The following is a 13,404-nucleotide window of genomic DNA, read 5'->3' on the forward strand; positions in this document are numbered from 1 at the left end:
GGCTAGTTCTCACTTTTAGCTAGATAAAGACCCTGGAAATGTTTTTCCTTATATGCTTAATACCATTCTGTGAGTGGTTCTGGATTGGAATCACCATTCCAAAGAAAACAGGGATGATTTTAAATGCGCCACAAATGATTAGCACCATCTGCTCCTGTTAATCACCTCATATTGCTTCTCCATCACGTCAATGTAAGTTCCAGAGAAACAAACCTGCACTGACCCTTTGAGTATTAAGCTTCCTTATAAATTTTCCAACACAAGCATTTGTTTTGCATCAAGCGTTTACAATCTTAAGAAATCAAAATAAGAATAAAGTAAAGAATGTTTTTTATATGTTGCATTTCATTAACATTTATTAATGTACAAATATATCATAATGTTAAATGTCAGTATTTAATGTTATATATCAGTATTCTAGTTATACAGTGTATAATGTTATTGTTTAACTACCAATGTAATTCTTAGACAGAAAGTGTCAGAAAGACTCAGCAGAGCAGGGAGCATCTGTGGAAAGAAATAAAATAATGCAAAGGCAGTTCTGATGAAGGGTCTTTGACCTGAAACATTAAATCTGTTTTTTTTCCACAGATGCTGCCTGATTTGCTGAATGCCAGCATTTTTTTCTTTCCGTTTTTTGATTTACAATATAATTCTTAATTTGAGAAATAGTTCACAGAAAATAACACAGATGTAAGCATATTATTGCATATGTGGTTTTAATTTCAAAATATCATAAGGGGAGACACAAGAGACTGCAGATGCTGGAAAAACAAACTGTTGGAGGAACTCAGCAGGCCAGGCAGCATCAGTGGAGAGAAATTGACAGTTAACATTTTGGGTCGATTATATCATAAGATTTAAAAATCCCATTCAAACGCATCGTCTTCATAATCTAACAAATAGAATATTACCTGAAAACAAAGTGCTAGCTATGATGGGTAAGGCGAGTACAGTGGCACAGTGCTTGAGTTGCTACCTTACAATGCCAGAGACCCAGGTTCGATCTTGACCATATGGAGTCTGTATGTACGGAGTTTGTACGTTCTCCCCGTGACTTGCGAGGGTTTTCCCCGGGTGCTCCAGTTTCCTCCCACACTCCAAAGACGTACAGGTTTGTAGGTTAATTGGCTTTGGTAAAGATTGTAAATTGTCCCTAGTGTGTAGGATGGTGCTAGTGTATATGGATCTCTGATGTCAGTGTGGACTCGGTGGGCCAAAGGGCTCTGCTGTCAGTGTGGACTCGGTGGGCCAAAGGGCTCTGCTGTCAGTGTGGACTCGGTGGGCCAAAGTGCCTGTTGCTGTGCTGTATTCCTGAACTAAAACTAAACTAGAATCTGATGTGCACAGTGTGTAGGAAGGAACTGCAGATGCTGGTTTAAATCGAAGGTAGACACAAAATGCTGGAGTAACTCAGCGGGTCAGAGATGCTGCCTGACACGCTGAGTTACTCCAGCATTTTGTGTCTACCTTTTGATGCGCACAGCACTGATTTTGAATTTAGATTCTTCAATGTACGACTTGTTCACCAATGGAGGCAGCAGGTACAGGAACAATGACATCACTTGGCATCTGATGGACGATTCACATAACTCTCAGGATAACGTAGTAATTGCTTTGTAAATGGTTGAGACAAACACAAAGGCAGATCTTCACTCAAGGTTGGCAGCCTTCTCTAGTATTACTTGAAGGACATATACCTTTCCAGGCCGTTAAAAATGCCTTGCTGATTTCCTATCTGCACTCTGCTGCTGGAGTTTGTGGAATTCTGCTCCTGAGTGGTACTTTAGGCTAAAGTTAGCACAGAAGCACAGTCACTAATTCCAAAGCCAACTTTATGTTAGATTAAGGCACGTTACACTTTTGAATTATAAACTTAAAAGTGCTCAGCATGTCAGGCCGCATCTGTGGGAAAAGAAACAAAGTTAACATTTCAGTTGAAGACCCTTCGTCAGAACCAGGAAGGAGACAAAATAAATGTGTAGGAAGGAACTTCAGATGCTGGTTTAAACCGAAGATAGACGCAAAAAGCTGAACTAACTCAGCCGGACAGGCAGCATTTCTAGAGAGAAGGAATGGGTGACATTTTGGTTCGAGACTCTTCTTCAGACTCGACCCGAAACGTCACCCATTCCTCCTCTCCAGAGATACTGCCTGTCCCGCTGATTTACTCCAGCTTTTTGTGTCTATCTTCGGAGACAAAAGAAGCTTGTTATGGTGCAGGGAAGGCGGAGGAGGATTGATATTTCTGAGAGGACCAAATACGTAGTGAACATGGAGATTCATTGATATCAGATCAATGAATAAATAGGAGCAGTTAAAGAGTGAGAACATAAACAAAAGAACATAAACAGGTAAGGTCCCAGAGGACTGGAATGCAGCCAATGTTGTTCTTTTGTTTAAGAAGGGAAGTGGATAGAATCCAGTGAATTATAGGCCGGTGAGCTTTACGTCAGTGGTGGGGAAGCTACTGGAGAGGATTCTTTGCGATAGGATTTACTCCAATTTGGAAGGAAATGGATTGATTAAAGGCATTCAGCATAGCTTTGTATATTTTCCGTTCATGTCTTACGAGCTTGATCAAATTTTTTGAGGAGGTGGCGAAGGTAATGGAAATGGAGATAGCGGCAAATTTAGACATACAGCTATACAGTTGCGATTGTATGGGAAGTATTGTAGGGGACTGAAAATGCATCTTTGTGAGGCACCAGTGCTGAAAATTATTACGGAGGATGTGTTGTCACCAGTCCTCACTGACTGTGGTCTGTGGGTCAGAGAGTGAATGATCCAGTGTCATAGTGGGGGGGTGCTGATTCTGAGGTCCAGGAGTTCGCATATGAGTTTGGGTGGGAATATGGTGTTCAATGCAGAGCAATGGTTGATAAAGAGCAGTCTAATGTGGGAGTCCCTGTTATCTAGGTGTCCCAGAGATACGCTTAGGGCCAGGGTGATGGTGCCTGCTGTGGACCTGTTGTGACTGTAAGCAAATGGCAGTGAATCAAGGCCGGCTGGGAAGCTGGAGTTAATGTGTACCATCACCAGTCTCTGAAGCACATCACAATGGTGAATGTCAAAGCCATTGGACGGTAGTCATTTAGGCACAGTACCTTAGTTTTCTTTGACATTGGAATCTGTGGGGTTAAGTCCCACTCAAAGGCTTGACAATAAACTTTAGAGTTACACTAAGTAAGTGTTATACACACAGAGAATCTGCCCTTCAGATGAAATAATAAACCGGAGCAATGTCTGCTTCCTCAGAGAGAAATAAGATATCTTGTGACACTTTATTAAAGCAAAACAGGCTGCTTGCCCTTACACTTCAATCAGCATGAGCTAATCAGAACAATCTAATCATTATCACCATATTTTTGTAGAAACTCGTGTGCAAATTGGCTGCTTTGTTTCCGACATCACAATAATGACTGCATTTAAAATGTATCTCATCAGCTCAGGGGTGAAAGTAAACCAGTATAGTCTTGTACAGTTTACTGGTAATAAAGTGGCGGACACAATCATAGTAAATGGATTAAATAAGCAAGGTATGTAAACATGTAGGAAGGAACTTCAGATGCTGGTTTAAACCGAAGATAGACACAAAAAGCTGGAGTAACTCAGTGGGACAGGCAGCATCTCTGGAGAGAAGGAATGGGTGACGTTTCTGGTCGAGACCCTTCTTCAGACTGTATCATTACTTTAAACCCTTCTTATCAATAAAACCGATGAAGATATCTTTGAAATATAAATTCTCATATGGAAGTTACTTGATTCCGACACAAATGAATCAATACCATATTCTTATTTAACCTCCCTAGAATTAAATTGGACCAAAGATTGTCACCTTTTCTCACATGAATCACAAATCACTGAAAACCTTCTATGACTCATGCGAGCATATTTGCACATTTAAGACCACGACATTAAATTTAAACTGTTAACGCAATCACTCTATCACATCAGGAAATGAAAAAGGAGCCAAATTTAGTATATTCAAGTGTGATAGTATTTCCTGCTATAAACTCAGATGTTTTTCTTAAGGCTAGCGATCTGAAGGAAATACTTCTCAGATTTTCAATTTGCGAGCAATGAGAATCTAAGCATTTAGAGATCGACAATGTGATCTGACAGGAAAATAAAGTGAAGCCTTTTGCAGTTATGGCAGTTATTTAAGGGAACTAACATCTGCATATGTTGGATTTAGTATCTGTAGCATACACCATAATGAGTTCTGACTAGATTGCTCAATATTAAGCTCTCTGCTTATTTTTAATCAGGGCTGAATCTATGTGTGCAACTTATTATAAAGAGATTTTTATTTGTAAACTACAATATAGAGCAAGATTAAAGCATAGTCCTGATTGATATATTTAACAGAAGGTCTGCAAAAATATTGGTAAATGTTTTTACATTTTAAAAGTTAATCACGATTGTAAAGGATTTACTTAAATATCAAACTTTATTGGGACCAGACATGATAAGCTTTCACCTGCTGTAAAGATTTATTATCAAGTAAGCAGAGGGAAAAAAGCTGAATGATTAATGATAAATATTTTCAAGAAGAATAATTACCAATAAATTCTTACCATCGATAATATGATGTAATTGACAGTGCTAGCAAGTGGCACTTACTGATCATAACAGATCATCAAGTTGGAAAAAGTAGAGAGAAGATTTATGAGGATGTTGCCAGGACTCGAGCTATAGGGAGAGGTTGAGCAGGCTGCAACTCTATTTCTTGGAGCGCAGGAGGAAGAGGGGTGATCTTATAGAAGTGTATAAAATCATGAGAAGAATAGATCGGGTAGACACGCAGAGTCTCTTGCCCAGAATAGGGCTATTGAGAATCAGAGGACAAAGGTTTAAGGTGAAGAGGAAAAGATTTAGTAGGAATCCAAGGGATAACTTTTTCACACAAAGGCTGGTAGGTTTTTAGAACGGGCTGCCAGAGGAGGAAGTTGAGGCAGGGACTATCGCAATGTTTAAGAAACAATTAGGTGGGTACATGGATAGAGCAGGTTTAGAGGGATATTGTCCAAACGCAGACAGGTGGGACTAGTGTAAACATCACACTCCTGGCCCACACATAAACCAAAGATCAGATTTCCACAAGTCAGGTAAGAGTGAGCACTTGACATCGAGGCAGCAATTGATGATCAAAGCAAGCTGGTGAAATTGAAGTCAATGGGCATTGAAATGCTAACCCTGCTCTTGTTGCGATATAATTTATGCAAAATTGATTGTCTTGTCAATGCTGAACCCCAGGATGTTAATGCTGGGACACATGGCAGTGGTAATGGCATTGAATGTCAACTGGTCAGATTTTCTCTTGTTGGAAATGGTCACTGCCCAGCTCTTTTATGGATCTTGAATCCAGTCTAGGTCTTACTACATCTAGAGAGCTACAACTGTCTAAGAATTAACCAGACCTAGACAGTTAATTCAAGTTCTGTAGAATTACCTACCTGTCCAGGACTCATTAATTCTGATAAAATAACGATTAACATTAATTAATCAGAATTAATGTTCTGATTCTTTAGCCGAAGAGTCACAGGTGGAATTGAACATTATACAAATATCTGTGAATGCCCCAATTCTGACCATATAATGAGAGGAAGATTATTGAAGAAGCAACTGAAGAAGGTTAGGCCTAACACACTGCCCAAGGAATTCTTCCAATGATGTCCAGGGGCTGAGATGATAGACCTTTGGCAACCTTTGGTTGCACAAATGACTCACTTCATGGCACCCCATTATGTACAATACGCAAGTAAGGACCGAGATGGAATAGTCTGTGCATGTCTGGATAGGTTTAGCTGCAACAATGGTCAACAAGCTGGACACCATTTAGGCCAAACTATTTGCTTGGTTGGCAACCTAGTTACCCATTGTCTCCTTCATTGGTACCATCTACAAGATAGATTGTAGTTACTTGCCAAGGCAACTCCAACAGCATCTCCTCAATCTGCAGTCCCTGCCAGCAAGAATAACATGAGTAGCAGTACGTGGCAATACAGCCCTTTATTTTGGAACTCTCCCCCCATCGGGACTGTTGGGAATATCAGGATGTCTACAAGCTGCTGAAGACAGTGAGTCAGCCACACATGATCAAAGGCAATCAGGAGTGCACAATAACGTTTTTCCCTGTAGCAACCTAAAAAATGAATTAACAATGATTAATAAACCAAACCTAATAATCGTCAAACTTTTAGCAAGAAATATGTAACCTATTTTCTATCTTGATAAGAAATTGTAACAGATTCAAAATAGATTCATGGAGAATTTCAATCACCATAGTTCACCGCTATAGATTTTAAGTAATACTTCTTGTTTTAAATTGTTGACCCAATGTGTAATTTTATATTTTCACTACAATTACTCCCACCAACGCTTCCATGTGGATCCTTCTGAACTGCCATCTGAAAATAAAAGATGATGATATCCTTTGCATGTGCACATTTAAAATGGCCATTTTAATTGCATCCTCACATTAGTTAAAGTATAAACCTATGAATGAATGTATTTTGCTTTGCGACAGCCTGAAGAACTCGGGCAAGAAGCTGTGGAAGAAATTTTTGAGGGAAGTACAATGGAACCAGAAGGCGAAATTGAACCTGAAGCATATGAAGACGCCCCGCAGGTAAAATAATCACATACTTAGCTGCTGATAACAGATGTAAACATGCTGGTGAAATGATTGTGTTATGACACCCTGAATTGAAGTCTTTGGGCACCTTTTCATTATATGTGGTGAAATAAATAAGGTGTAAACTTGATTTCATTCCATAATACTGCTTTGCTGCATACCTTTAGCCAACAGCCCATTGACAGTGATTGATCAGACAAAAAGCTGTTAATCTAATAGCATGACTTGCAAGAAGGCTTCAAAAATATGCATCGTAAGGTAAATGATGGAGAACTCCTCATGGAGTACTTTTATGCTCAACAGAAATATTATTCCGAATCTGAGTAATAAATGGACTGAATAAAGATGTGAATCATTGAGCTGTTTGAATAGATTTATGGCTACTTGATATACACGTTTGAAACCAGTTATAAAGTTATTTAAAAGCAAAGGGTGCTTTTATTGGAATACTGTTTATACAGGATGCAATATTATTGGAAGTAACTGAAGACATTCAATTGGCTGAGACTTTTTACATTTACATGATTGAAATTAATTGTTATATGAATCCCTCAGTGTATGAAGTAGATAAAGCAAACAAAAAATGTGTGTGTTTTCATACATGTTCTTTGTATGAAGCATTAGGACTACACTGGGCTAATCTAAAGATAATCCCTCCATCATAATCAATTGATAACAGCCTTGTAAAATTGATTCACATATCTGAAAATACTATGCAAACAATAAACCAGAAAGAAGCTCTGAAGTACAATGACATTTCCTGGATCTGTTCTGCTGAAACACATCATTATTTACTTGTGGGTTTCCTGGGCTATTGAGCAGTGTGAAGACTGTTGCTGGAGGTTTTGGAGTGATTTTCTGTAAATTTAAATTCAAGATACTTAGTAAAGTTCCCACTCTGCCTCCAGCACACCTAGGAGCAGGAGACCAGAAGACAAAGACAAGGCTTCTTCAGAAAGGAGGCCAAAATAGATAGCTAGCCAGGAGGGTATTTCCCTCAAGAGTTTAGTTTGGAGATATAGCATGGAAACAGGCCCTTCCACCCAATGCATCCATGCCAACCATCGATCATCCATTCACATTAGTTCTATGTTATTACACTTTCTCATCCACTTTCTCATCCACTCCCTACCCACTATTGTGCAATATTGCAATGCCAATTAACTCACAAACCCACACGTCTTTGTGATTTTGTCACTGTCCCCTGTACATCCATCCTCATCATCTGACAATCATGAGTTTTTATGTTGCATTGCACCAAACATAAAATACTTTCCTAAAAGATTGACCCGAATCGACGCGGTCACATGGAGAATGTGCAAGCTCTACACAGATAGCACTCGGGGTCAGGATCAAATCTGGGTCTCTCACTCTGTGAGGTAGCAGCCTGATAAACTGCACCACTGTGCCACCCTGCATCTTCTTGCGGTAAGATTTTCAGATGCCATTGTTCAGTGAGACCTGCCACTGGATGCGTGCAAACTCCAGGCATGCATACTTGCACGGACCACTGCCTATGGAGGTCCTGGATGCCCCAGCATCTTTAGCCTTCGTATCATTCCAACGACGGTTACTGATATAAGACATTTCTTCCGATTGTCTCCACAACGGTACATATGGGAAGCCATGGATGCTTTTGGCTCCAGTGACAGTGCAGTAACAACACGGCAGACATGTAACTTTGCACATATTGTGAGATACCCTGAATCCTGGGGAACATTTTGCTCACCTAATTGCCTTCGGATGCACATGTGAGTACAAAGTGCTTCATCAGGCACAGATACAAATAAAGCACTATTGAACTATTGGTTTATTGCATCTTGAGCATCTGTATGATAAGTGACAGCCAATAGTACATCCCCATTATGGCTGCCATGCACATGTATTCTGATGCAGTCTGTTGTACTGGTCCTGTTTCATTTGCCACATTGTTGAGGGAGGGCTCTTGTAGGCAAAAGCTATCCCCCCTTTCCTTGGTGCATCACACCATACATTCACCTGATCATGGTGGAGAGGGCAATTGTAATCTTGGCTATGCAGCCATCAGGAGCTTTGTGGGAAGTGTCACTAAATGTCCCCTCTCTCTCCGGTGCTCCACTTGGACTTGCACCTATGTCTCCCCTCCCCCTCCTGTCTACATTCGTCTGCTATCTTTACAATTCACAACTCTTCAATCATTTTGTGCTCACACCTGTCTTTTCATCTCTGGTCTTTGTTCACCATCTGCCAATCACCCCCCCCCCCCCCCCCCCCCCACAATATCAATTTATTACTCGCCAGGCTTTGTCCTGCCCCTCCTCTCTTCCCACTTTCTTTCCTCCTCTCTACCCCACAATCAGTTTGAAAAAGGGTCCCAACCCAAAAGGTCACCTATCCACGATCTCCAGAGATGCTGCCATACCTACCTGAGAGGCTCTGCAGGAGACAGTCTCAAGATGGGGTCTTGTGTTTTGTCACCATCCCCTGTACATCCATCCCGATAATCTGACAATCATGAGTTTTCATGCTGCATTGCACCGTACATAAAATACTTTGGACTTAATTGCATATTCGCATGCACACAATGTGCAAGAAATATTTCTTTTCTTTTTTTCAAAAACAATGTACAAATCAAATAGAAGTAAGATCTATATAAAGAGTGGGAATATACAGATCTCCAGGTTCACGGTTCTGAAGAGATGCTGGCATTTACAACAAATGAACTGATGAATTAGGAGCAGAACTATATTATTCAGCTCCTTGAGTCTACCATGTAATTTGACAATAGGCTGATTTTCATCTATTAGTAATCTTTCACCCCTGTGCCAATCTGATATCTGCTTACCACTGCCTTAAAAATATTCCAATATCCTTCTTCCACGTTTCTTTGAGGAAGAGAGTGTCAAATATTTACAACCCTTTAAAATGAAAAAAATGTTGCCCTCCCCTCCATTTTAAATAAATAATCCCTTATTTTTAAACAATAATCTCAAGATTAAGATTCTCCCACAAGAGGAAAAAACCTCTTTACATCCACCCTGTCTATCAAGAACCCTTGGGATTTTAATTGCTTCAATCAAATCCCCTCTCATTCCAATAAAATTCTAGCAGAAGTAGGACTAGCATTTCTGAAGAAGGGTCCCAACCAAAAATGTCACCTATCCATGTTTTCCAGAGATGCTACCTGACCCATGGTGTTACTCCAGCACTTTGTGTCCTTTTGTGTAAACCAGCATCTGCGGTTCCTTGTTTCTAGCATTTAATCTCCTGCTACCATGCTGGGCTGATCGTTGTGTGTCGAGACAGAGCACAAACATCCTGAACCATAGGTCTAGTTTCAATTTTCATCCAGTACCTTAATCTTGTGGTAGAGATGGCTTGTCATAAGTCATCAGGTCATAAGTGATAGGAGTGGTAGGCCATTCGGCCGATCAAGTCTACTCTGCCATTGAATCATGGCTGATCTAACTCTTCCTCCTAACCCCATTCTCCTGCCTTCTCCCAATAACCTCTGACACCTGTAATCAAGAATCTATCTCTGCCTTAAAAATATCCACTGACTTGGCCTCCACAGTCTTCTGTGGCAATGAATTCCACAGATTCACCGCCCTCTAACTAAAGAAATTTCTCCTCATCTCCTTCCTAAAACATCATCCTTTAAATCACACATTGCTCCAATCAGTTGAATGGGATCACCAAACCTGATTGAAATGGTGGTGCAGGTGGGTGTTAATTTCATTTTTGCTTTTGCTTAATGTTTCTGATTAATTTCTAAAACTTACAAGTGTTATAAGTGATAAGTTTAAAACAAATACATTTGTGGGAACAGTTTTAATTGTTCTCAGAGACAGTAACACAGAAGGATGAGCACAGTGAGTAGGTCAGATTAAACATGATCTAAAACAGTTTTTGAAAATAACTCGTCCATGGTATGCCATTGACAACTACCTTGCAGTTCAGTTATTGTCCTGATGTGGGCAGACGTGGAAAATGTTATGCTCAAAGCCTGGTAGTGCCAGGGAATCTCAAATGTTCACTTGATAGAACATTGATCTAAAGGGCAAACTCTCTGAAAATACAGTGTTTCCTCACTACTCCAGTCAAATTTCAGTTCAGGCGTTAAACTGAAGTGCAGCTCAAGTTTGTGGATAATTTTAGAAGTTATACTAGGTTATTTACAAGAGAGCATATTTAAGTTTTTGGTACCGATACCAATGATAATCATAACTAATGTCAAAGCCACAGTGGTCAGTTGATCTGTGAGATCAGAAGGATAAAAGGAGAACATTCACATTCACATTCTCACAAACAGTGGTGGGTGTGTGGAATGAGCTGCTAGAGGAGGTAGTTGAGGCAGGGACTGTTGCAACATTGAAGAAAAAATTAGAAAGGTACATGGATAGGACAGGTTTGGTGGGATATGGGCCAAATGCAGGCAGGTGGGACCAGTGTAGATGGGACATGTTGGCCAGTGTAGGCAAGTTGGGCTGAAGGGCCTGTTTCCACACTGCATGCCTCTCTGATTCTGTGTAAATGATTCTGTGCTGCCTTAAAGCACTTGCAGCGCCAGAGACCCGGGTTCGATCCCGACTACAGGTGCTGTCTGTACGGAGTTTGAACGTTCTCCCCGTGACCGTGTGGGTTTTCTCCGAGATCTTCGGTTTCTTCACGCACTCCAAAGACGTACAGATATGTAGGTTAATTGGCTTGGTGTATGTGTAAAATTGTCCCTAGTGTGTGTAGAATAGTGTTAATGTGGGGGGATCGCTGCATACTCGTTGGGCCAAAGGCCCTTTTTCCGTGCTGTATCTCTAAACTAAACTAAACTATAATGAAATAGTTGAATACATGATTGTTCTGGATATTACATTAGATGCAAAAGCCAGACTTAAGCTGGGAATTGCCTGGGCAAATTTCTTGAACAGATGTAACCTGGCTGTTACTGAAATAAATAGCAGTCCATAATTGAATTTCTAGTTCATAATTCTCTGGGTGTTTTTGTACAAATCAAACAACTGGCAAAGCATTGTGGATTTTATAAACAAGGCTTACTGTAGATGAAAAATGAAATCATGTCCTGGTACTTGTTGACTTCAAACTCAGTAAACTCTATGCTAAAATATGTATTTGACTTGACAGGTTGTGCATCTCTGTCATTGCTACCACATAATAGCCACCTTGCATTTGACAAGGTCAGAAGAACCCTTGCTCACAATAGCTGGAAAAAAAAATCTCTCACAAACTACAAACCATTGCCCTTGCTATCAAAACCGAATAAACAGTTATACTGTTGTAAAATATTTTTTTAATCATCAAAAAGTTTGCAATAAATTAAAATGGAGCATATATGAGAGATTAAAAATGTATATCTTCCTTGCACCTGTAAACCTCCATTGAAATGAATGAGTTTGTGGGACCCATACCAAATCTAACCTGGCATAATCAAATTCCTCTAAAGTCATTAATGGAGAATCCCTGAACGTTTGTGCATGGTGGCGCAGCAGTAGAGTTGTTGCCAGAGACCTGGGTTCGATCCTGACCACGGGTACTGCCTGTAGAGTTTGCACGTTCTCCCTGTGACCCCATGGGTTTTCTCCAGGAGCTCTGGTTTCCTCCCACGCTCCAAAGAGGTTCAAGTTTGTAGGTTAATTGGCTTTGGTTTAAAAAGATTATGTTATCCCTAGTGTGTAGGATAGTGCTTGTGATCGCTGATCGGCGTGGACTTGGTGGGCCGAAGGGCCTATTTCCGTGCTGTATCTCTAAAGTCACCTATGCATAGTTGTCCTCATGTAATCAGTGAGCAATAGAGAAAGAGGGTGCAAAATAAGGGCAAGACTTACAAGCATAAACAAAATGGAAGGAACTAAGTGGACAGTGTGCAGACTAATGGTAATGATTTCCCTATGAGCATTTTATTATGTTCTTTAACTAGACCAATTATATAGAATGATGAGTGTAGAAGCCACCAATACTCAGATCATTGCTCAATGATATCATCATATTATACTATTAACTGCCTTCGTACTTACAACCATTAAAATGGTAATAACTAATAGAGCTCACTTAATATAAAGGGCTTAATTATATTAACATCTTAATATTACGGCAAGATTTATTCTTAAAATTTAAACCATTAACTTTGCTTCTCATGCCACAGATACCCGACCTGTTGTTTTCTTTGTTGACTGCAATGGTTATCATTAAGTTTTATCCAATCCTTTTAGCAAATATAATGTGACTGAGATGCTTGCTGAGACTTGAAATGATTCTGCTGGTTAGGTAATCTGATTCCCCAAGCAGTGAGCCTACAGCACCTGGGATTTATTCCCAAGTGGTCTCCCAACCTATTAGAGTACCTTTTCAGCTATCCAGAAATGATATCCTCTCACCTATGGAATTTGATTGTGCAACAAACGGGCCAGATTTGAATTTTCAGCTAACAAACGATTTGTAGAATACTCAGGAGATTTCCAATGGAGCAGGATATAAATTAATCATTTGAGATCAAGTAGATGAATAATTCCAAATTAAGTGATGCTGAGGATTTAGGTGCAATTTGCATGATATAATCCGAGTATAAATCTTGTCACATTCATAAAACCACACCAGGAATCGAATAGGCAGGATCTATCTCTAAGGATGGGTAAAATTCCCCAGTGTAACCTCCTGCTTAAGTTCATTAACAATATAAATCCTAGTTTCCTGTTTTGGTCAGACTGAATGTTGAAAGGTTTGAATCTTTTCAAAGTGAAATGAAACTGGTGTGATAGATGAATGTATTTTAC

General features: G+C 39.9%; 1 protein-coding gene across 2 annotated transcripts in view; it reads left to right on the forward strand.

Moving 5' to 3' along the window:
* The window catches only part of sncb (synuclein, beta), a 55,599-nt gene that overhangs the window by 17,890 nt on the left and 24,305 nt on the right, over positions 1–13,404 (forward strand). For both annotated transcript variants that reach the window (XM_078411095.1, XM_078411096.1), the window contains exon 5: positions 6,533–6,634. In XM_078411095.1, the coding sequence (XP_078267221.1) occupies positions 6,533–6,634 (102 nt within the window). The remainder of the gene's footprint in view (positions 1–6,532; positions 6,635–13,404) is intronic.

This window comes from Rhinoraja longicauda, chromosome 14, assembly GCF_053455715.1.
Source record: "Rhinoraja longicauda isolate Sanriku21f chromosome 14, sRhiLon1.1, whole genome shotgun sequence".
NCBI lineage: Eukaryota > Metazoa > Chordata > Chondrichthyes > Rajiformes > Arhynchobatidae > Rhinoraja > Rhinoraja longicauda.